The 26,860-nt window shown below is 35.7% G+C and overlaps 1 protein-coding gene across 3 annotated transcripts in view; it reads right to left on the minus strand.

Annotated features, from left to right (window-relative positions):
* Positions 1–26,860, minus strand: part of SGCZ (sarcoglycan zeta) — a 441,993-nt gene that overhangs the window by 65,071 nt on the left and 350,062 nt on the right. For all 3 annotated transcript variants that reach the window (XM_061473161.1, XM_061473145.1, XM_061473153.1), the window contains exon 4: positions 9,157–9,244. In XM_061473161.1, coding sequence (XP_061329145.1) covers positions 9,157–9,244 — 88 coding nt within the window. The remainder of the gene's footprint in view (positions 1–9,156; positions 9,245–26,860) is intronic.

The raw sequence follows: 26,860 nt of genomic DNA on the forward strand, positions 1-26,860 counted from the left end.
TGACAAACAGCTTTTCCAAATAAAACAGCCATGCTGTGGTATGAAATACCCCTTTGGCTAGTTTGGGTCAGGTGTCCTGTCTCTGCTTCCTCCTGGCTTCCCCTCCTCCCTGGCAGAGCATGAGACTCAGAAAGTCCTTGGTCAGGGTAAACATTACTGAGGAACAACTAAAAACACTGGTGTTATCAGCGTTGTTCCCAGGCTGAAAGTCAAAACCACAGCATTGCACCAGCTACTAAGAAGGAGAAAAATGACTGCTACTGCTGAACCCAGGACAGGACTCTAATGTGGGAATAACTTATATTAAAGGCAATGTAGACCTTAATTTTGATTTGGAGAAAGTGCTCACTGAATTATTTTAATCTATAACTGATGTTAGTGATTTAGAGTGATAAATATTCCCAGTAACTAATTAATTTCAGATCTTTGGAATGCTTTTATTCACAGGAAGAAATCTATTCTAAATTTTAAAATATTCAGCTAATCATTAATTCATTGCCATCTGTTCATAATTCAGCTGCAACTGCAATATTTATTACTCTAAGAATAACCTAAGGAAAAAGAGGGTATTTTCAGAGCATATTTAAACTAGAATTTTTTAAAATCCACATTAAAAATACCTTTAAATATCCTGTGCATGAAAAATTACATCAAGACAGCTCTGCCCATTTACAAATTGCACAATTAAACATCTCTAGTATGAGCATCATATGGAATTTGAAACTCCATACTGTTCAGAATGGAAGCAAAATAATTAAAAGGCAAATAAATGTAATGATCTTGATGAAGAAGCACAACAAACCAACTACACACCACACACTAGACCATGTCACCCAAGACTCTGTCCAACCTGGCCTTACTACTCATCTAGAAGACCTTGTGATCTTAGAGGTTCATGACCTTTTATGGGCAAATAATTTTCATGGACAGACAAATGTTTCCAAGCCTGCCTATTCAGAACTTACAAAAAATTCTTTCATATATAGAAACAGGTTAACTTCCCATAGCTGGCTCAGTAAGGTAAGTGATAAAACTCAGACTTTTAAAAGATAACTTAGCTGAATAAACACTCTAAGTATACAAACAAATTACTTCTCACCCACATTTTTGGTAAATCTCTTTGCTGTCATGTCAACATCTTTAACAGCAGCAGCATGCTATTGAGTTTCTTCTTGCAAGTACTCTCTGTAGCTCTGAAGTAAAGGAGAACATCAGCAATATCTCACTTCCTTTTTTTTATTATTATGGTTTTGTGTTTGATTAAGTTAAAAGCGGCTTCTCATTTATTTGCCTTTATTTTGTCCTTCACCTAAGCCACTTCTATTAGAATAATATATGCTTACCAATATTAATAAGCTGCCTGGCATTAGGGAAAAAAAGAAGCAAAAATAAAATCTTAATGTCCTGCCAGGGACTTGCTAAAGGTCCAGATGCTCTAAGTAATTTAACAATGCTTAGCACCCAGCAGCAGCCTAGTGAATGTCACAACACATGCACAGCACCTGTTTTTTGCAGTTAAATTAAATATTAGCAGTTGATAAAGCTAAAACCAAGGAATTAGATCCACCTCTTGAAGATGTATGCTGTATCCCTCAAATCCTACTTAAATACCTTGGAATAATGTTTATTTCTTTCACTTTTGGGATCTCTCTCCTAGAAAAGGGAATCATTTCTCTGCTTTGAACATTTGTGTAGTAGTTATGCTGTCTATATTGGCCAACAGCGTGTGGGTAACAACAGCAGGACAGATGGCAATGGATTAATGTTTAAACACTAACGCGTCAGCACCACCATGAAAACTACTAATGACCTGTTCCCACTCAAACTCTACTTCTACAATTAAATCCAACCACTGCTTATAGTTTAGTATGGTATGGTACAGTATGGTAGGAGGGGAATATATCTTTTGATATTGAGGGTAAAATATTTAAGAACTTAAACAGAATTTTCTACAAATAATAGAAACACCTAGACTTGCATTTAAAATACAGTGAGGTAAAATAAAAAGCCTATAAAACAGAAAAGTAAGTGCAGGACTGCTATACTGCTGGCAAAATAGCTGCTGGTAATCGAAATCTACTTAGGTGTATGTCCAGTCTCCCTGCAGATGCTCTGGAATCAAAGTCAGCATTGAGATGAAATACTAAGGCGCCAAGATGAGGCTTATCAGGCACCCCTTTACACAGGGTCACCACAGCAATTTTGCTCTCCTACAATCACTGCTTGGAAAAAACTGATTTAGCATTCCCTTTTATCCTTTTCCCATCATGCCACATCTACATCCCATCAGGATATGGAACTTCAACTATTGCCTTCTCACGAGAAAAGAGCATTGCAGCTGCTGCTTTTCCAAGGGTTATTCTGCAGGAAGCCAACACGCGACCAGGCTTCTGCTTGTCTGGCTGTTTGTGCCAGCACCAACTGGAAGCAGCTAGGACCTGAAGCTTCACTCAAAGTCTGGTTTCCAGTAGACTGGCTGAGGAAGATCTGCTACTTGTCCCTCTTCCTCCCTCTCCATGGACTTATTCTGTACCCCTTTGACAGAATCATAGAATCACAGAATATCTCAAGTTGGAAAGGACCCATAAGGATAACTGAGTAGAAGCCCCTGTTCCTCACAGGACTAACTAAAACTAAAGCATATGACTGAAAGCATTGTTGTCATGGTTTAAACCCAGCTGATAACTCAGTACCACATAGACATTGCTCACCTCTTCCTCTGTCTCCCCTCCTTGAGCAGGATGGGAAGGAGAATTGAAAGATTTAAACCCTGCAGGTTGAGATAAGAACAGTTTAATAAATAAAGTAAAATATAACATTACTAATAATAATTATGATAAGGGAAATAACAAGGAAAGAGAATATAAAACTAAAAAGGGAAAAGGAAAAAATAAACACAATTGATGCGCCATACAATTGCTCACCACCCGCCAACTGATACCCAGTGATCTGGGCTTTCCGGGTGACTCCCACCAGTTTATACACTGGGCATGACGTGCTGTGGTGTGGAATACCCCTTTGGCTAGTTTGGGTCAGGTGTCCTGTCTCTGCTTCCTCCTGGTTTCTTGTGCTCCTCCTCACTGGGAGAGCATGAAACTGAAAACTCCTTGCTCTGAGTAAAACGCAACTTAGCAACAACTAAAACATTGGTGTGTTATCAGCATTGCTCTCAGACTAAAACCAAAACACAGCACTGCACCAGCTTGACACTGCACAGCCCTGATCGCTTTCCTGGGGAACTATGTTCCAGTGACCGACCACTCTCAGTAGAGAGCCTTTTAATTGAAGTTCAATCTAAATTTTTTATGCTGATTTATACCTTTCTACATGTGAAAAAAATGTCCAATTTCATAACAGCAACTCAATGATAAGTAAGATTTATGCTGAATATATACAACAAAATTGTTGTTACAGAAGAAAAAAGCATGCTGCCCCAGCTGCTGCATATACCTTAAAGGAGTTCTAAGGTCCAAACTTAAGAACATGTATTCTGGCTTTAAAAAGGCATCTTTTCCTCCATGTGCTTGTCCTTTCCAAGCCAGCTCCAGATTATGGAAAGAAAAAAACTTCAAAATCAAGTACAAGGACAAGTACCTCCAAACATAGATGTATAAACTTAGAAAAAGAGGGAGAAAATAATCAGCATGTATTTTGTCTATGTTATAAATATTACAGAAAGAAATATCAGATTATTTATAAAAGTACAAAGTATGTTTTTCATCTGTTACAGACAGCAAAAGGTGTTCTCCTTTCGCTTCAGATATAAACTAGCATGAGCTGTACTTTGTGTCCAAGGTAGAAATAGTCTTCCTGAGCTCAGACTGATGGAAAGAAAAACAAAAGAAGAAAACCTGGATCTTTGGAAAAGTCTTAAATGTCAAAAACTTTTAGAGTTTGAAGAATGCAGAAAGAAGAAAAAAATATACTGAATGAGGAAAGAAGAGGAAGGGGTCTCAAGACCCCAGCTCTGGAAGTACCGATGTAGTGTTTAAATAATTTAACAAGAACTGATTTTAAGATTGAAAGAAAATTATATATAACATGCTAGTGAGGATAGTTAAAGCAAGGCATCTGATATTCACAGCATAGACTTTCTTTGCTATGCTGTTTAGAACCAAGAATGCACAAGCACTTTTGCCCCTGAAATAACACCACGGGAATCGTACATAATTTAAATATTAAATACTTCTGCTTGCATTTTTATTTATTTATGGGGGAATTTTTAATTCTTGACATATCAACTGACACTATATGCTCTTGTATTTCAGGAAAGAGATTTCAGGTTAAATAATGGCCATACCTACCACAAAGAATTACCACCTAGTCCTAATAAGTGACAGGGGAATATCTTCCTTCTCTATTTTTATAGCACAGTTTTCTTGAGGCAATTCATAAAGGAGATGTAAGATGTGTTTTACACCATAGAGTACATCAAATATTAAACAGTGGTGTAGTGTTATGTCTGCACGTAACATACAAATTATCATAAAGACATGAAAGATACTGCTTAAAAATTGAAAATGTACCTAAATGACTAAATGCACCTGAAGTACTGTGTAAAGTACCTCTCTCTTTCAAAGGGATCTTGTTACCCAAGCACAAGTGAACTGTAAATGACTGGTGACATCAAGTATGGTTAATAATTTTATGAGTTAATTATGTAATGGATGTATAAAAAAGTATTTAGTCCAGCTAATTAAAGGCCTAATCACAAGAGAATAAGTTCCCCACTGCTGAATGTCAAATGTACATATGCAGATTAACACAGAGAATGATGCAACTTACAAGACAAACAGAAGTAAAAACTAGAAAAGAGTTGTTTGCAACTGTTTTTTACTAGTCCATTAGCTACTACTGCTTCTTGATGCTGAATCAAAGCGAACAAGTCGAAAGGCTTTCTACAGTTGGAAGATAAGAAATGCAGGAGAAACATGGAAGAATTTCAAATAAATTAACACGATAATTTCTAAAAGGCTCCTTTGTCAGGCCCCTCAAAGTGCTGGCAAGAGGTTGAAGTTTTGACTCTTTATCAGGGCTTCACATTTTCCTAGTACCATACTTCAATATAATTAATTAATGTGAGTAGATTCTCATGATAGTTGAGACAAAGTCATTAAGAGTATATCAGTATATTTTGTGCGAGGTCCTATTACAAAACCTGTTATAGCACAGATGGTTTGTAAAAAGATTTTTCTAGGGACTAGATAGACATAAACAGAGGCAACATCACATTGCACAGTAAATTATGAGAAGGGATGAGACTCAGATTCCAGCTGGACATTTCAACTGTTATGAGCAACATGGCACGCTTTCTGACTGTCTCTTGGCTCATCTCATGTACTTTGCCAGGAGGAGACGTAAAGCCATATGGCCTGTCAGGCACCACTCTGTTGTACCTTCTGCAGTGTTCCTGAAGCTGAAAGACATCCTTTAACTGTGCAGATAAGTACAAGGTAGCTAACCTGTACTAAGAAAGGGCAAGTTACCTCTCATTACTGTCATTTAAAATCTCTGACAATAGATCTGCACCACAGACTGGCATATGAGCTGTATTTTCACCTCCTATATAAATTGTTTATATTCCTATATTTGGAAAGTGTCTAGCTTACTATAAAACTTTAGTAAGAAACATAATACTATAAAATTTGTATACTCAGAAGGTACAATATTTTTCTGTGAGAGTTATCTAAATATTCTCTGGACTGATTACTAACTTAAACCAAGGAAAATATTAGACAACAGAGTAATTTTCAACAAAAAATTCCATTTAAGGTACAAAAAAGTCCGTAAAAAAGTATAAGCGAAGCAAGTAATTTAGCAAAGAAATTACAGGTTACAATGAGAAGAGCCTTAGTAATGATAAAGTGACCCAAAAGAAGAGCTTAAGCTATTCATAAAATCATAGAACAGTTAGCGCTGGAAAGGACCTTAAGATCCTGGAAAGGACCCCTGTCATGGGTAGGGACACCCCACATTAAACCATGCCACCCAAGACTTTGTCCAACCTGGCCTCAAACATTGCCAGGGATGAAGCATTCACAACCTCCCTGGGCAACCCTTTCCAGTGCCTCACCACCCTAACATCTGCTTTGTTGGTCTTAAATAGCATGTCTAAAAACTGGAGGCTGTGGAGTCCTTTTGGAGATCCAGTTACAAATCCGGCAGTTTCCTGACCATATGTCATGAATAGACCAGAGCACAAACCAACACTTTAGCCCAGTTGGTGTAGATCTCAACAGACAGCATTGCTACGCATGTGACTTTCTCTTGGTACAATTTTCAGTGTCAGTATAAATACACTGTACTATAGTAATGAATGCAACCTTGGTTTTGTAAGACCTGGAGCCGTAATTTTACTTGACACCATTCAAACATGTAACCACTGAATCATCCAGTGGTCTAAGCTATTTTTTTTTTTACCATATTTTTTCTTCACTCCTCCTAGATTTTGATGTGTTTCAAGATGTCTTAATGATGTACTTTACAGAAATAACTCGCACAATAACTCACAGAATTGAATACCTGTTATCAAGAGCGGACTGGAGTTTTTCCATCTCCCTGGATGATCATATAGCCATCTTTCTCGCAGCCCTACACCTAATTCTTTACATTATTTTGCAGTTAAAGTTTTAATCAGATCCTCTTTAAGACTGTCTTACCCATGCATGGCACAATTCCAAACACCAAAAAAAGAAATTTTAGTTGACATAAAATTTAACATCAACAGCAATTTAAACAACAAAGAGACCAGCGTATTTATTGCCTTGTAAAACCATGCATGTCCTCTGAAATACAGATAAAATGCCAATGGTATTACATGTATAGGAAGTGAATTGTCATCCACCTAAATGTACAATCATCCTTCTTTCTTTTCAGAATGTCCCTGCTATGCATATAAATTTTGTAGTGTTGGGTTTTGGGTTTTTTGGTTTGTTTTGGGATTTTTAATTATTCAACTTTTCAAAGAAGTTAACAGAGAAGAACATTTTAAAGTTGTTAAGTAGGCATAATAATTTCCTTTTTTTTAATATTAAAAATTTCTTCTCACTGCTTCCTCCACTATTTATTTTCATCCCTTTCACTCAGCAGACACACATAACTGCTTCAGCATGCAGCACTAGTGGAGGGACAAAGAGCATTTTTTATCAAGTCTGTGACTTTCCAGACCATATTTACAACAGGAAAAAATATTTACTGATGTCAGCAAACGTGGTATAGAAAAGCCCCCACCCCTTCTCTCAGCAGAGATCTCCATGTTTTAGCTAGGCAAAAATGTGTCTTTCAGTGCTCTACCTTGCACAAGAAATTTTTTTATAAGGGAAGGCAGGAATAATACATTCTGAATTTCAAGAGCCTGTTAATATCCTTGATTACCAATAGTTCAGGTTTATACTGATGGCACTGGTAGATATGAGTACCTGTAGTAAGAAATATTAATCAGTAACAAGGAATATTTTAATAGGCATTCAGTGCTGTATGAGGATTTTATAAAAAGTAAAGAAGATTTTTCTATTAATATAAGAAAGAATAAAGGCAATACAGCCTGAAAAATAAGAGGATAAAGAAAAAGAAATAATGTAAATACAATATTGCAATCTAGCAAACTTCCACTCTCCAGACACTCTGCACCAGCTGCACACCAAGAAGCTTATAGATGTTCACCCTAATGATGGTAACATAAGAACACATGTTTTCTTCAGGCCTTTTATGTTTTTATAATATTAACCTCTAGTGTGACGCCTTTAAGTCAATCTCAATATACTCACATACATTTTCATTGCTGGATTCACTCAGCAGGAATGGTGTCAGCAATCAAAATACCATATCTATTTTTGTCAATGTGAATGTCTGCCATAGACGCCTCACCTTTTTGCAATTACTAACCGAAGCGGAAGGTTTTAATAATAGAGCTATTGGAAGAGACAGAACTGTGTTCCATAAGCACACTGGGCAAGTACAATATGGCTAGAACAGGTGTTAGCTTAATTTTCCTCATCTGTCTGTATCTGCTAGCAGGTCTGGTTACCTTTGCACACTCATTTGATGTGGTCATTCAGGGAAATCAGTGCAGATGGTGTGTCAATGTATGCACTTGCCAAAGATTTTTTACAACTTGAAGCAGCTATCTCCAGCCAGTTTGAAAGCTCGGTGTAGATTAAAACTAGAGTTAAATTAACACTATTCATGAGCGTAGCCTCGGCACATGAGTAGGTAAAACACAGCTTAATCCAGAAGTGAAAAAAAAAAAACAACAACAAAGAAACACGGAGTCTAAGGGGCGTCTCCTCAAATTTATACAGCTGTTGGGAACTTAGACATACCTGCTTGTATTATTTTTCATCTTATTCCCAGTCAATATATATTGTTTTCTAGCATATCTAGAACATTGCTTTGTACTAACTTTCTGGCCAATATTCTTAAAAAGCAATGAATATCTTCAGTACTATCCTAGTATTGAAAATATAAAAAATATTATTTCATATTTATTTATATAGTAAGTATGATTTGTGCTAAAAAAGCGGCATAACGTGCTAAACTTAAAGGAAAAAACTCATGAAAAGCAGAACAGATAAGTACAGGATTTTTTATTTCTATTTCATTTGGAACTCTGATCTGCTGTATTTTATATTTTGCAAAATATTTGCCACCATTTTATACAGGGGCTGGCAGTATGATCATTTTCCACTAGAATTTTGTAATGACCAGGAAAGCAGTTGGATTCTTGTTTTATTTTGTTTTTTTTTTTTACATTCTGCTACTCCAGCTGTTTGCAATATATGCTGATGCAGCTGCACTGCAAGACTAATGGGAGCAAACCAGTTCCCACTGAAGCAATGGAAGACTGACAGAACTTGTGAGAATATGATAATTATTTTCCCCACCAAAACTGTTATTGAAACATGTTTTGCTGATTTTTATTTTTTTTTAGTTTGTTTTGTTACAGCTACCTCAAAGATTATAGTTTTCCATTAAACTGTTTTAAATATTTGGAGGAATTTCTACTTTCCCTGCCCTCAGCTAATACTGAATCATGCTCTTCTAATCCATTGTACACATTGTTTTTTTGTTTGAGTATGGTGATGAATTTTTTTCTATTCAGCAATAATATTCATAAATCTAAACTGATGTACACAACAGTCAATAAAGAACACTCACCTACTGTCAGTTGTCCAGTTAACTGTCCCATGTGATTTCTTGCATTCACTGTTACATTTCTGTCAGACTGTAAGACCAGTGGGCTATCCTGGGAAACATGTATAAGACAATAAATGAGAGAACAAAAAATTGAGGTAGAATTAAGTTAGAGCTAAATATAAACATGCATGCTGAGAGGGGAGTTCTGTCAAACATAATAGCCTCTTTAATGATTTCACAAAGTATTTTACAAGTCAAATTTTTATGTAAAAGAATAACAAGATTGCTGTCTTGAGCTTAAAATCTTTGTGCATAGAATCCCTGCTTTAGAAATCAGAGCTGAACTTAATTTATACAAAATACATTTTGTTTCCTCAGGATATTACAAAGTTACAAATTCAAAAACTTTAATACAAACCTGGTTAGCCTTTTCCACATATTGCTAACATACACTTTTCTAACTACTTAATCAACACTATACTACGTTATTCTATTAACCTGCATGACCTACAGTGTTAGGATTGCACTTACTAAAACCTTACAAAGACAGCCATGCATTTCTTTGAAGGTAAGAGGTATTATTCTCGAAAAAGCAAAGAAAGAGAGCACTGGGAGGTGAGGTCCTATAACAAACAACCCTGACCCACCCACCAGTAGTACCTGACAGGTGCTACTAGCGATTGTCCTAGGTTCATCAGTGATCAAACTGATGCAGAACAAAGCTAAGTATGGTATGACGTTAAGTACAGTCTTAACATTTTTGGAGTCAGTTTGCAGCATGACTACATTGCTATCAGCATCCTACTATATTTAAGCATTCCAGGAATGTTTACATATATATGCGTAAGCATATCCTGTGTTCACAGCCAGCTTAAGGAATCTGAGAAATGAAGACAGAACTGAATTCTCCTCCTGAAGAATGAGGAGCCAGATCCACCCGCCAGGGGAAGGACAGATGCAGGGGAAAAGGGAAGAGCTTCAACAGATAGCCATGAGAAACCCAGCCTAAAAAAAAAGAGCTTACTTATCATGCTGTCATTGGAAGGTGATGAGTACATGAGAAGCGGGAAAATTTGGTGGTTGCTGCTACTGCAGAGGCACTTTCCTCCATAGAATCACCTTATACCACACTGTACTTCCCCTGAAGCTTGCAGCGAGACCTTAGGTACATTAATGCTTCTGGCAACTAAGCATAGGTAAAACACCTGACAAAAACAGCTGGGAAAGTGCCTTAGCTAGGAATGACTAAGGGCCTGGTAAAAAAAAAAAATAATCTGAAAATCATTATATACTCATTCTTAGGTTCTTCCCTGGGCATCCTGCACTGAGCATATTAGGTTAGATAGGCTACTTTGTGTTTATATGTGAAGATATTGGTTCTTCCTGTTCGTGAAAGTTTTACAAGATAAGAAAGGAGTTAAGGAGCCATACATAAAGATTTATTTTTACCTGAATGATTCATTAGCTTTGCACTTAATTTTTCTACAGGTTAAAATTCACTCCTTTGAATCCAGGCCTTGCCTCTGCCAAAAACACTCTTCCCAGTTGTTTTCACTATGATTAACTTTAAATGACAATCAGTTCCCCGGGAAGTCTGAAATTATTCTGAGCTAATTTCTAAGAGTTCAGATGTGTTTCATCTCTTGCTGGACCATGCTATGACCTCTCTAACATCCTGTCAATTAGCTCTGCATCATGGAATCTGGCAGATGAGAATCACTTGTCCATCTTCCTATATAAGAAGCTGTAATTATCAGTGAGACACCACCGTGTTCAGTGTGACTGGTTTGAGCTAAACGTGATGCAATTAAGGGAGCTTCTGGCAACAAAAGCAGCTGCTAAGGACCTTTTTCTCAACACTTGATTTGATTTTCACTTGTCTTATGGTCCTTTGAAGATCATTAGTCCGTGCAACTGCTGCTCTGGGAAAGAAGGTTGTCCTGATAAGAGAGCTGTGTGGCCGAAATATGTTTTTAAGGAGCCCTTTTCCCTCTTGCTTAACCAGTATTCTGCTAAGAGTCTTCTCAGAATAATCTCACCCTTAGCAAGGGAGGGTACTTCTATGCCTATTTTTGCCAGCTCAGCTGTTTGGCAATTTACACTTCCAAGCACTATCCATGGTCTAACCTGAATGTTTCTTTCCTTTCACCTTAGGAAAATACTTAACAAGATTCTCAGGTTTCTTGTGCTCAGGCTCTAATTATAAATAAAAGCTTGGATATCAAATTCTCAGGTATGGGATAATGAAAAATTAGGTGAGCCAAGCCTTCTTTCTTCTCCTTTCTTTGTCTTATTTAAAGATAAAAAGAGGGATGAAGAAGTTAAGAACTTAAATCTATATTCCTTAGTTTCTGGATTTCAAATATAAAGTTGCACTCTTAAATTCTGGAAGAAAGAAAACCCAGGGGCAGAACTCTAACAATTTAAGCAGCCCAGCATTTTATCTACACTGTTTACCTGAAGTTCTATTTTCCACAGGAAGTGCCTAAGGACAGGTTCAAGATATTCAAAGGTAGTCTGCTCAGAGGAGCTAGTAACTCAGAGGATATTTAGCTAGAATTAAAGATCTGTAAGATGAGTATAAAACTGAGATAAACATCAGTCATATGGACACAAATATACCTGTGGTATAAAAACATTGGATAATTTTCTCTCTGGATCACCAGATCTGCTACTCTTTCTGATGTAAACTTCATCATGCAATTTAATAGACTTGATAATCCACAAAGTATTTGATATAACAATGTCAGAAGGGAGATAGAAGTGTGTTATCACACTGTTTTTCTGGAAAAAGGGGGGATTATTAAGCTCTTCAAATACTGTAAGTATTTGTAAATAAGTAACATTTGTTCTGAAGTCAGACAAGCCTAGGAACAAGCATGTTTATTTTCTTGATATAATTTTCTAGGCTGACATCACCCAATAGCTGATAAAGTATGAAAAAAACCCAGCTAGTACTAAGTACCACTCTGTTCCAGCTGAAACCAGGACAATTAATTAGGATAATTTCTGTATATATACTTAACAAAAAAGGCTTTAGGTTATACCTGACAAAAAGCCACACCTTAAAAAATGGGCAAAGTTCTCTTACTGCTGTTGCTGGCATTATACAGCTGTATATCAGATCTTCCATTTAGAGATGAGCATAAAGACCATTTTCCCATTACACATAATAAAGTAATGTAGTGCTGTTTTTCCTTTACATGTAATAAGATAATGTGGTGCTATAAAATGAGTTCCATGTATTTCTGTAGCTCAGCATTATCAGTATCAGGAACAGACATGCTTCATATTTAGAACATAATTGTATACATGCAGTGTTAGCATTAGCATGAGCAACTCCAAGGAACACCCCTGAAGAGGTTCTTCATCACCTATTATCAGTTCTTGACACAGAGTTAACTTGAATGCATGAGAAAATGAACTAAAAAGGCAGATCTATCTTGCCCATCCCACCTTTCTACCTCTGGAAAATGCCATCCCATTCTTGTGGCCCCAGTCCTGTGAGCTCAAAAGCAGTTCTTGCTGCCTAAACTTGCGGCATGGGACACTTGAACAGAGAGTTTCCTGAAGTACTGAAAACTTAGACCACTTTCAGATTATTATTTGGTCTTGGAGCAAAGTAGTCCCTAAAATCCAACTGTAACTGGAAAGCTGACTTTTTTCCTCCCCCTCTCTCTTATGGTAATTCAGATATTGCTCCTGTTTCCTCATTTGCATTAGCATACACACAACCATGGCTTCTTTCCCACTCTTTGTAAATCTGACTTGAACCGCAAGAATGTGTGATGAATTAAGCACAGCAGTTAGTCTGCTATATAAATTTGCTCTAAAATTACCTGTATTTGTTAAGCATTTTCAGGAATAGTTTAATGTCTACTGCAGAGCCAGTGAAAAATGTGGAACAAGTCATATTGTTTATGTGAAGACTTCGTGAGTATTCTTCACACACACCAATGGCAGCTAGCTCCTTAGCGGACAGCTTCTTTTCTCAGCTATATTGTCTGTTTACAGGACAATGCAAATCTTGCTTTGTAAACACATGTAAAAACCCCAAAAGAACAAAGAATTTCAGATAGTGAAATTATATTAGTTTGTTTTTGTTTTTTTTTCTGGAAATGATTTCTGAACTCATCTTAATAGGGAACATTCTTCAGCTGTGCAAAATAAAATTCTGAACAATGGCTTGAAAAGGTCTATTTTTTAAAAATCTAAAACTTTTAAAAGAACTCATCTGTGGCAAAAGACTTTATTTGAGGGACGCTACTTTCTGTGTTTTTTCCCCATCCTTAATGAGTCATATGTAACAGAGTAAGAAGTTTTCACTTCAAATATCATTTCTCCTAATTTAAATTCTGTACTGAATTATAATTCTTTATATCTGATGCATGACACCTTGACACAGAAATATCTTTGATGTTATTAATTTGTTAATTATTTCTTAAAAAACAGAGGTGATTTTATATGAAGCATAGCAGACTATATATACACACCTTCTCATTAACAGACCACTTGAACTTTCTATTCCTGCATTGCTATCCAAATGTGGTCTTCAGAAAAGAGGTAGTAAAATATTTATGATACCATTTCAAATATTATACTGTATATAACAAAAATCAACATAGTAAGAACATTCTTTCTTACAAGCACATAGAGCTTTTAATAATAACAAAATGCTAGCAACTAAAGTATTATAAAGGGATACTCTTAGGGCCATGAGGGCATCATCAGCCCTTACTGGCCCTGCCCAACCTCCCTGGCACTTCCCCCACCACTGGAGAAGGGGCATTTCAGTCCAGCTCCACTTGAACCCCTCCTGGCAGGGTGGTTTTGGTTGACCTCTTCTTACCCCTTAGGGATCAGCCAGCCCTTGCTGCTCCCTGACAGATATGAGGACCTAAAATGCTAGCAGAAGCTCATGAAACTCTATGAGATGACTCATGTTGCAAGCCCCAAAATATTACAACTTCAGGATTTTCAGTAGCGTATTAAAGATAAAGCAGATGAACATGATGATACTATAGTATGTTTAGACCTTATAGCAGCCTTCCAGTATCTGAAGGGGGCCTATAAAGATTCTGGACAGGGACTATTCATTAGGGACTGCAGTGGTAGGACAAAGGGGTAATGGGTTACGACTTAAACAGGGGAAGTTTAGATTGGACATAAGGAAGAAGCTCTTTACTGTAAGGGTGGTGAGGCAGTGGAATGGGTTGCCCAAGGAAGCTGGGAATGCTCCATCCCTGGCAGTGTTCAAGGCCAAGTTGGACAGAGCCTTGGGTGACATGGTTATTGTGAGGTGTCCCTGCCCATGGCAGGGGGGTTGGAACTAGATGATCTTAAGGTCCCTTCCAACCCTAACTATTCTATGATTCTATAGTCACGTCGTATCTGAAACAGGTTTGCAGCTGGGATTCATGAAAGGAAAAATAAACCAAAGAATTTCAGAGATATTTTCAAAAAGCGTTCTTGAATGTGAATACAGTTATAAATACAATGGATTTTTTTTTTTTTAAAAAAAAAGGCCGTGGATTTTTTGCTTTTAGGGTTTTGGTTTTAGGGTTTTGTTTTTTTCTGAGTAAGGATCACAGTGCAGTACTAATGATCAATTTTATTTTTAGAATTAGATGAGCACCTTACTGTAAGCATATAAAATACCAATAAATTGCTTTATAAAGTAATTTGACTATAAAATATTCTGCATGAGCAATCATAGCAAAACTCTAATTTTTTATAGATGGTTCAATTATTTTTAACATGTTTTGGACAAATTTTGTGATTTTTTTTTGTACACTACTTAAACAGGCAATCCCAGCTAATTAGCTCAATTTTGAACAGTCTTTCCAAAATTCACCCTTTAAATTAGAAAGCGCTTAAATGGAGCAAATTCATTCCAGTTAGTTTGATACAACATTAGCTTACTCTAGGTAAGATGGTACATTGTAAAATTAAATATAATCTCAGACTCAGAACACAGTTAATTATGATACTACCGCACACTTCGACACTCTTACAAATAGTAGCAATATGTACACCATAGTTTATAGTGAAAGCACTAGATCTTATGATTCCTGTGCACAACACATCAGGTTTCTGGACCTCTACAAAGTGTCAAATAGATGTAAAAAAAAAAATAAAATACAATAGGTAGGGAGTATGGGCAACTAGTATAGTTATGGCAGAACATCTCCTTACAGGGATCTTTTGACAAACTAGTGACTCAGAATGACCATGTATTTCCAAAGCTCCAGGGACTAAAAACCCTCACATCCATAAGGCTGGCAGTCTCAGAGCCAAACTTTCTATCATTAACTTTATAATTAGCACTAAATAAACATGATGGAACTTGATTTGTAAAAAACAGACCTTCAAATGCCAACAGTTGATGAGTACTTAAAAAGACTGAACTCTCTGTTAAAACTGTCGGAAGCTTGTAAGAGCTTGGGACTGTCGAATACAAATTAAAGAAAAATATTCTTCATCAGAATATTCCCAAAATACTATTTCCAAGAGTACTTCCATTTCTAAGAATCTTCCCAAGGTGTCAGGACAGTAGGGTCCTCAACATAGGGATACTTCATACAGGGAGAAGTGAATAATTTATAGTTGAAGTTATTCCTGGACAATTCCAAGATGAGAAGATTTAATATACATAGAAATCCAATTAAATTTGACACTTTACCTATTTTCCATATTCCTGCATTCCCAAAATATATTTTAATTTAGTGTTCTTTGCTCTTGACAAATTGTCCTTTCTAACCTGAGAGTCACAACTGAATTGCATTTAGAATCAGGAAGCTGACTGCAAAATCACAATAAACTTTGGACTTCCGCTTCAAGGAAACATTCCAGGTATCTTAAAGTTTGACCAATATTATTGAAAATCAGTATTTTTTTTCACACCAGTTTTACATATTATGGAGGTTTGGAAAAGCAGTCAAGTCAATGCATTTCATTTGTCCATGGCAAGACTGATTTATAGGTAACGTAATTTACATATAATATTCTGTGATAATTATCATCAATGCAAAAAAAATAGTCAACATTTTTACATAACACTAGTAAAATGAGTAGCAGGTTTGACTTAATGTTAAAATTGATTTGGTGAAAATAACATAAATATTGATGTAGAGCCATATTTTCAGTGAGTTACAAACTATTTTTCCAAATCAAGAAGGGAAATATATCTCACTTAATTGACTCACATAAGAAATGAAAAACTTTGGAATACAGGTAAACAAAGCACAAGCAAATAGTTTGAAAAAGAATAAAAATACACTCTAGCTGATCCTGAAAGAAATATTGTACTTGTGGGTATAGATGAGGTTTCAAGAAACATACTTTTTAGATATTTCTTTTTCATCAAAGGATGGTATCCCAGTTCTCAATCTATGCTCTGTTTCCATGTCATGCTAAAGGCAATCACAGGTATCATCCAGGTTCATGACAGCAAATCTGAACCCAAACACGGTTATACCTACCAAAGGTGTAGCCAACGAGACTCAAACAGCACTCTCAAGAGCCACATGAATAGGTAAAGCTGCACAGGGATCATGGCTATAACCTCCAGATAGAAATAACGTCTTCGTTTTACTTCCTTGTATAACGCACCATGAAATTTTTATTAAGGCAGAATTCAGTCATGCATAGAAACACTCAGTGATAAAGCAAAAGTAGATCTTTAAATAACAGAAAAAAGATGTGACTTTTGTGGATTTAATTTAAGCATCAAACAATTTTTTAAATGGACTTAGATATAAACATCCCAACTAAAAATTAAACAACAGTACAAATGTACTTGCAGGAAGCTTGTTAAACACTCAAAGCTCACTCCTTAGTCATTAAGCTTGTGACACAGCAAGTAGAATTGTCTTATTACTGAGCTGAAAAGCCCCCAGAAAAATTTAATTAGGACAAATGTAGAAAATGTAGCTATCTCAGTTTCTACAATGTTGATATTTCTTGATAAGCCTTCCTTCAAGAAGATCCTAATTACCTTGGCAATGCTTTCTGCATTACTAGTTCTCTCTTGCTGTTCCTGTATTAAATAATCAGAAGCACACATAAGCTCAAATGAACTCTGAAACACCCTACCAAAAAGAAGGGTTATTATTATTGTTATTTTACTGAGCCTTCCCCTGCATGCACCCGTTCCTTATTATATCAATTTCAGGCTTCACTATTGCACTTGCTTGATGCAAGCACTATTAACTCCATGGATGTTTAGCATGAGGTATAATGAGGCTTTGATCAAGGCATCAAAAGGAATCAGAAATAGAATGGCAATTACAGGAATTACAGATAATCCACTGATTATGAAGAGTACACTTTAAATTTTCATAAAAGATCTTGATCATGATAGCCCAGGGCTGAGGACTTCAACACTTATCGCAAAAGTCTCAGCATGTATTTTATCAGCTGCTAAGCACAGGCATTCAGTCTAAAATGTCTTTGCAGCATTCCTTTCATGCAAGTAACATTTGTGCTGCTACTGAGAAAATTTACTTTTGGCTATATAGCTAGCAAAGTCAAGTAACTTTCCATGTACTCTGGCTTTAAGAGAGAAGGAGAAGCTAATTTTTACCTCTTCTAATTATGGAAGCATGAGTTACACTTTTCCATATTCTGTGCAGTCAGTCCTAGTCTTCTTTTCAGGACCCAAAGTATTTCTCTCATAAGAAAGGATCAGTCTCATTGTTTCTTGTACTTTTCTCTTCCTAGTCATTACACTTGCCTAGGTGATATTGCACCTGTAAATCTCTTCTTCCTCCATCTCTCTCTGTTACACACAATTCCTGATTCTATTACAAGGGCTGTTCTGAATTTTTCCAAGGGAAACAACATCTGCTGGTAACTATTCTTCCTACTTGAAGGAGGAGAGTGTGGTTATCTTACACTGTGAAACAACAAAATTGCCTATTAACAAAGGCCGCTCACATAACAGGGAATTAAGATGCCTTATACTTATTTGGCTGGTAATTTCCTCAGTTTTTGAATAGGTATATGAACAGCTAATAAGTAAGACAGAATAGCCTTGCTTTCCAGTTCTTCAGGCAGAACCACCACAAGATCTTAATCTGAATTATATTTTTAATAAAGTATATACCTTTTATCACCATAAATTATGAAAAATCAATAAAACCTCTTACACTATTCTGAACAAAACAGGTAGAAGAGAGTATTTCAAGACTAAAAACACAAACATCCCCTACACATCACACATTCATCTTGAATTCCAACAGCCAGAAAGTGACCTTTAAATGCTATCACCTCAGATTTTGCTGTTGTATATTCTTTAACCTTGCAAAATATTTAATAAGGAGCTTTGCCATTAGTATGACACAAACTTGGCCAATATCTGAGTTCAGAATTTGTTCCATGTTCCTCTAAAATTTGTCATCTCTAGAAAGGAGGTATTCATCCCCACGTTCATTGTAGGACTTTGTGGTTCAATAAACTGCCTTTTTGTTGGAAAATTTGCTTGGAGACTTGCCAGTCACAAACTAAAACAAGCCAACAGATCTGTTGTGAAGGTCAGAATTAAGGAAATAAAAGTCTGTACATTTGATTATGGTTCAGGGAAAGAGACAGCACATGACCCTTCAGGGAAGCATATTATTTTCCAGTAGGAACAGCACTAGTGTCAACTTTGCAGTTGTAGATAATTGTCACCCTTTAATATCACAGATCTTTCCAAAGGACCTAATTAACAATTTTTCTTTCTTTTCTACTCTCTAGCTATTCAGAATTTATTTCTGTTTCAGTAACTGGCTAACTGTTCCATGACAAATACTCTTCCACCGCAGATATTAAAATATTGAAGAAAACTTTCCTCAACTGACAGAGACTACAACAAATACAGTTCCGTGACTTTGCAGTTTTTCACAGATGACATTTAGATTAAAACAGCATGAGAAATGCCATGGACCTGGATCACTTGTGCAATCTGCAGAATTAATCAGTTAAATTCTAAAGACTAATTTCTTTTAAAATCAAGATCATAGACAACTATGGAATATTAAAAATGGATTCATTTCCTTAGCAACAATGTTCAACTGCCAAAAAGATCTCATTCAAGCTTTCATTAGGGTTTCAGTACTTCTACTTCTTATACTTCTGCATAAAAAATTGCACAAGAAATACCTACAATTTTTTTTTTTCATAACAGCTGCTTTAATATGTGGTTTATGCTGTGTTCCTGACAACTAGTCATGCTCTCCTAAACATAAAGAGATGACCAAACAGTTCCAGGTAATTTTATTGGAATACTACAGAAATTGTCAGTACAATTATATTCAATTTTCCATTATGATCTTATTAATATTCTCCTAAAACATTAATGAAATCTCTGTAAAATATTTCCAATGCACCTTAGTTGTTTGCAGTGAAACATTAGACTTTAATGTGGGGCTTTTTTCCCCCACATTCACCCTAGAGGACAGTGAAAAAAAAGCTGGCTTGTTTTGAGGTCTGGATTTTGAGCAAAGTTAATTAACAAAATTTAGACTTGATTCGTGCTTCTCAGAGAACGCTTACTCTAAAAGATAAAGCCTTTGTTTAGAACTGTCAAAGCAATTGAGTATATGAAAATTATGCCAAAGTTGTCCAAATGCACACTAAAATCTGTATATGCAACATTATAATAAATATAATATTTAACAGTGGACTTTTTCACAAAGTTTTTCAGGGCACTAAAATAACTTCTTTCTTCCTTGAATCTTGTCAACTCTTTCAGGATTCTGGAGCTTTATACTCATTAAAAACTGGTGTGACTTTAAACATTTTATCCTTAATCCTACAGTTAAAATAAAATCAAGAAAATTTGTCATGAGAAATCAGCTGATATTGAACTAAGCAACACTATTGTTCAGTGTATTGATTCACATTTTAATAAATACTAGAATTAATAAAGTTTCTACGCTCAGTATTGTAATTAAATCAATGTATCTTCCCATATGTTTCTAAAAGACAATGATAATTTACTCGTTTGTCATATATTCAGTTTTAATTTTGTTAAGCTGCTTTTAACACTAAACAAAAAACAAATATATCAGCTGATCTACATTCTCAGACCTAATTAGACCAAATCTCCTCAGACAACATCTTTCCTCTTAGTAACAGTCTTTCACAGAATATTTGGTGTAGGGAAGTGGCTCAGTGACTTTTTAACAGAGAATACTGCTGGGAATGACAAGCCTGAAGAATTTTAAAGACAAAATATAATAAAACAAAGGTGTTATAGAGATAACAATAATGATTGAAGTAGTTCTTAGAAGCTTAAACGTAATTTTAAACATAAAAAAAATACTGAAAATGTGTCAGAGGGTTGGTTTGTATGTTTGTTTGTTTGTTTGCTTGGTTTTTATTCAGCTGCAGAACTTGGAATTGAAAAAAAACCATACACTGAATAACTCTGCACTGTTTTCAATGATGTAAGACTACATTTTCAGCTTCTCCAAGCCAAGATAACAACAACAAAAGGAATATTTAGTTATCTTTCCTCAGGATGCAGTTTTGCATTATCTTTTCCTTCTCTGCAAAGAAAAAGCTTAAACTGGTTTCACCTCGAACCTACACCCCATCACTCAAATTCTTTGGCTTACCAAAGAAAAAAAAATAATAAAAAAAATAGAGTTTATTTTCTATTATTGAATAATTTCATTGTTGTCTAAAACACAGCTTGACTAAACCCACTGAACATATAGAAGTGAGGGAAGTCCTGCACTACAGGGTAAGGATACCAACTAGGAATAGCAAAGGACAGAGACTTTTTAAGCTATGTCTGAAAACAGAGAAATACTTCTCTGCCAAAGAATCTAACATAAAAACACACTGTAAGTCTTCCAATATTTACATCTTTTCCATCCAAATGATGTATGGCAAAGTGGGAGAAACTAGATCAGAACCTTTCTTTGTTCAGAATGTGACTGTGCATTTATTATTCATTGATTTAAACCAACTTCGGATAGCAAGTATTCAAAGTAGCAGAGACCGGCAAGAACTGATTAAAACGTTTCCTTTCAGGTAACAATATACAACATTAATTTAAGACACTGATAATTCTGTGGCTTTATATCAGAGTGAAATCTATAGTTAAGTCCTTACAGACCCTATAAAATACAATTTTGTGCAAGTATAAATTTTAACTAGTGAACTGCAAAGACTTTTGGGCTGTCTAAACTGCAACACAATCTTTGAAAGGCAAACTGTCCCATCACTCAAACTCAGTCTTGAGTCTTGTTGGACTCAAATATGTTTGTAACTGCCTCTTAATTGGTAACTGTTTGCGTGATAATTCCTCCCCTAAAGAGCACACTTCTTTTATTTTTACTTTATCCATTTTGCTATGGGGATTATGCAGATGATTAACACCCAGGGTACAGGAGATTGCCAGGCAATAAAGTGGAAAGCCATTTAAAGTCAAGTTTCTAGTAACTGATTCTAACTTTACAGTTCAATATTCTTTCATGTAAAAAAATTTACAAAACATCTATTTGGAACAACTCTTTTGATACGTTTTGCCATGTTTGCAATGTTTAACTCTTTAAAGAGAATCCTAGCTGACACAAGTATAGTATTTCTCTTTTTTTCTTTTAATCATCTTTGCTGTTGTGCTGTGTCAGTACCATGGGGATAGGGAAGGAAGGATAAGTGTATTATTTCGAGAACACAAGAACACATTATCTTCTTAAATGTCAACCTAAAACCAAATTTCAGTTAATTTTAGCTGCATTTCTGCTAGCCTATAACCTTTACATAAGAAAATCTGAATTGTTCCATTTAATTCTCTGAAAATGTTATATTTATATTATATTTTGAATTTATTAATCTCTTACCCAGGGTGATAACATTCTAAGTGAGTAACAGAAGATATCATTCTATATATAGATGATAAATATAATGGATGGATCACCTTGCATCAGGATACCTTTGAATGAAAACACACATAATCATGCATACATCTTGAAAATTATTTTGTTTCCTCTGGCAGTCTGGCAATAAATCTACTCCAATATGACAGCTATACATTGAAAAAAATATGTTCCCTTCCTATCTTTTACTCATGACTTCAGTAACTGTTCAAACAATTATGAAAAACAATGCTTTCACCTATCTATAATCAAAACAAATAATAATACTACTAAAAAAAAGTAGAACTATGCATCAGACATAGGAAAACCACACCAGAATTAGCTTTGCTTCATCTTGCTAATATTAGCTAGTGGATTTTCTTTTTTTCAACCAATACAATTAAAAAAAAGCCATAACAAAACACAATTTCATTTCCCAATATCCTGTGCTTGAATTTGATGTTATTTGTTTCCTGCATGGTCATCAGTGAATAGTCCTACATCAGCCAAAGGCTGTGAATGCTAGTCATCTATCAGCATCTCTTTTGAGGGTCTATCAAAAAACTATTTTAGCAGCGTGCTCTTTCTAGGTCAGCACTTCTTAAGTGTCAAATATTCTGAGGGAAAAAGAAGAATTCTAGCTGGGAGCAGTTCTACCCTGAGTAAGCATTCATGTAGCTTCTTGTGAAAAAAGCTCCGACAAATATTTTAAGGGAGAATGCAAAAAGAAAGGGAAGACATAACCATAACCCACATTATCATCCATATTTTCACATTTCAGAAATTATACAAAATGCATTGTAGCAGTAGAAGTACAAGAACACTAGTCAAAGTTTATACTGAGGGAAATGAAGATTGTCAAAACCTATGTGATATGAGATAGAGTTCCATACTAATTTCATTTTGACACAAGATCAAGAAGGAGGTATTCAATTTCATTATCTTTGTTTCTTTTTATATGCTATATTGATAAAAGATAATTAATATCTCCTTACAAAGCCAGGAAAGTTGTATTTTCAAAACATCATCATCATCCTGTCGACAAAAGGTTCCCCAAATAGAATATTCCCAGCAGTAAAAAAAAAAAAAAAAAAAGAAATTAAATGGTCTCCCACATAAGTATCTCCAGTTGCTTTGATATGATGCTCCTTTTAAATGCCCTAGCTAATTTCTGAACAAACAGTCAGGGATAGAGTTACACCTTTTAATCTTGCCATGTGTCAGCACCCTTTAGAAGTACAAAACCTTAACCTTTTGATGTCATGTGTATAGAATAAGGCAGCTGATTTACGTGGCAGGCCTCATAAACCCTGGCTCCTTTCCAAGGAATCATTAAAAGCTGCCACGTCTTCCCTGGCCTGGGCGTCTGGATTTCCTGCTGCTGAAGGGTGAGCAAGGAGGGACAGATGCACTTAGTTCATCTGGCTTTTATGCCAATGTGAAGTCAAGAATGGAGAAGACCAAAATCGAAGACCTGTGGAACACTCCAAGTCCCACAATTCATTTCTTTATCACATTTTTCTCCTGACAAACTGAGCTTCAAGGTTGCACCACACATTTCAAGGGCAGGTTCACAATTTTGTTCCAGACTCCCAGGAAATTTCTTCCCACTTTGACTCTAAAGAAAGCATTTGATTTATGCAGCTTGGCACCTTTTGCACAGGGGTTCTAAAAAAAGGCTAAATGCATACAATACTCTCTCCATTTTTGCCCTATTAATCATTCTTCTGGGTGACTAAGCTACAATTGCCACTAGGTGGATGGAGATCTTTCTAAGAGATTTAATTGTCAAGATGAATTCTTCATGGTCATGGAAGTTTCCTTCTGCTTAGCAAAAAAACAATGCAATGTCTAAGGTGATTTTCACTAGTTCATTCAGCATTAAAATCAAAGTCCTCTACTGCCACCTCAGTATCAAGATTTAGGAAACGTTAGCATAAAGTAAGGGTAAAGAAGTGAAAAACCAAAGTCATGCTCCAGATGAAGTTCACTGCAAGTGAGACACAAGTATATTTCCCAGGTTGTAACTAGCTGTAATTCCAAAGAATTCACTCCCGGTGTTGTCAGGATCTAACACAAACTTTATTAAATATTAATGCAAGAGGATTAAACTGAGATTATTTCCACAGGAGAAGAGGATTGAAATCTAAGCCATGTAGGCAGTTTACCTTCTGCACAACTGTCTTGTATCAGCTGTTTTAGCATTTGCTTTAACTTTGTAAGAAGATTCCATAAATGCCACAGTCTCCTTTTAAAGCTGTAGTAGCTCTGTCTTTTAAAGTCTTATATCTTTTTCTCAGTAATGTATTACATAATATGTCTACCAGCACTCTTTTGTTAATACAGATTTATTTTGAGTCATTAAAGTCTACCATATTACTGGTGATTCCTGATAACTGGAGGCTCCTCTAAAATTGTTAAGTCAGAGGACTGGTTGGATTTGGGGTAAAATTTCTTCAAGAATTGCAGCAGAATTAAAATACAATGGAACATTTCAAAGAATTTGAAAGTAAAATCAAGTTCTGCATAATGTCATGTATTTTGAGGAAATGTAAATAATTCATATAGTGGTGTTAATGACAATGAATTAATAAAGCTTAACCTAATATTAAATCTTAGATTGCTTGAATGAGAAGTCCAGCCACCAAGCAACAGATAACTAATAACTTAAGTCTTTTGTTCAGTTCCTTGACATAGGTTAGATCACAATATAATTTATCATCCCCAAAAGTGGAAGAAAAAGCATTGGGTTTGCTTTGCTGATGTTAGCAATACAGAAACACACATCAGTCTGTCAGTGGCTGACTGAAAAAAATCTCAGAATATTTCACTAACCAGAGGTTATTTTGATAAGTGTAACCAGCTAAGAACAACTGTAGAGATGACATAGGTTTCTTTATGCTGATTCCGGTAGAGCACTCTTGTGTGCATACAAGATATTTCTGATGGTCTCTGCTTACTACAAAATATCCTTTCAGTATCTGTATGTAGCAGTGATCTATCTGTACTATCTACCTGTGGAGACAGTGTTCTCACAGGAGAATGCATAATTAGTACATAAACTCTGAATAATCCTGAAAGATACAGCAAGGCCATGAGAGGCCGAAGAAGCTTAAGCAAGCAAGATAAGAAGAAGCTGGAATTCACTGAGTTAATGAGAACTGTGGACTGTTGGCAAGCTTTCGAGGTCAAGTTCTCACACCTGTGCTTAACCAATTATATATTAGTCACTAAGGGTCTTCAAGACGTGTATCCAATCATAATATGCCAAATCACTGTAAGTGCATGTAAGAAATAGTATATAAGGAGTTAAGGCTTTGTAATAAATTTGGTAATCGCTTGATCACATTGATCGTCTCTGCATTGTCCGTGACTCCTGCGTCAACATCTACCCTTTACTGCTACCTAACATGAAGAATTATTTCTGATAGAAAACTCTAAATACAAAATAGGCGGTAGAGTCTGAATCTTCTGAACTTTCAGGAACAGAGTACAGCAGAACAGAAGAAAACAGAAGTATTTTTTTAAACAATTTTTTCCATTTTATCTCTATAGCATAAAAAACCCAAAGCCTACTGCTCTGCCACTTCTGACAATGAACTTGTCCAGCTGAGCTGAGTTTTGGATCTGTGTGGCTCCTCTTATGTACCAAAATCAGCAACAGTTTTTTTGAGAAAAATTGGAATTTTCAATACAAATATGTGTTTGACATCTTTTATTGACTGAAAACCTTAAATTACCTTAATTTTTTTCATTCAGAAGAAATTCAGAAAATTAAGAAACATAGCAGTATCATTTTTTAGTTTGTTATTGAGATTAAAAAAAAGAAACAGGTTTGCTTTAAATAAGCATAAATAAAAATCAGCGGGGAATACTGGTGTGGCATTAGAACTAATCTGTGAAACAGTGATTTGGGTGAGAAACTTGGATTCATACCTATTTTAAATGGTGAAACAGTTAAAACTGCAACCAAATATTAACTCAGTGAATAACTGACACTTTAGCAAATTAACAAATTACCATATATTTTAGCTCATTTAGAATTTTGGGGCATTCATTTTAGAATGTTCAGAGAACACATATTTGTGTTTATGACTACAGGCATCCTGCATTTAAGAAAAAGGACAGGGTGGACAAGACTGTAGATGCAGATGCATGGACTTGAAGGAAATTAAGACAAATCCCAGAGTTCCTGGCAACTTCTCCGATAGCTGTTTTCACCAGATCTACGCTGCCTTTAAGAATCATTCTAACAAGGACACATAAAGGTGTGCATCTATTCTGGCAGCGTTTCAAGCTCTTATGATTCCCATAGGTGGCACAGTGCCTAGGGACTGTTTGGACCTCTCTGAAGCAAGCTCTTCCATTTGTCCAGATGCTGACTAACCTAGGATACATGCAAAACATACTGGTCAAGTATAAGGAACTCTGCTTCTCTCCTGGATTACTAAAATTGTTTAAAATTATTTTCATTTTGCTAAGTGTCAGGGCTTGCAGAAATGCCTCCAAATTATTGAAATCATTTCACCACTCAGAAGTAGTAAAGAATCGTAACCAGACCAGTGTTCTAGAGCTGCCATTGCTCCAGCTGTTCTGTATACCCACTTGTACGTGGTTTTCAAAAGGCTAAAACAAAATTGTATGGCATAAAGACAATTCATATTTATTCTAATTGCCACAATTTAGTAGAAAAATACTTTGGCCAATAAATCACTTTCAAGCATTCTTTCTCAAGACAAAGCCAGGCTTTATCAGAGGGCCAGCTGTCAGGCATTGTTTGTTCATTAAAGTTGCAAACTTTGAATGTATAAAACCCAAATGTCATTGACAGTGTAAGAGTCTTTTAGAAGAGTAAGATGAGTTGATCTGTCTAA

This window comes from Pezoporus flaviventris, unplaced genomic scaffold (assembly GCF_033815535.1).
Source record: "Pezoporus flaviventris isolate CSIRO_AGI_PZ_B2104156 unplaced genomic scaffold, CSIRO_AGI_Pfla_v1 ptg000002l, whole genome shotgun sequence".
Taxonomy (NCBI): domain Eukaryota; kingdom Metazoa; phylum Chordata; class Aves; order Psittaciformes; family Psittacidae; genus Pezoporus; species Pezoporus flaviventris.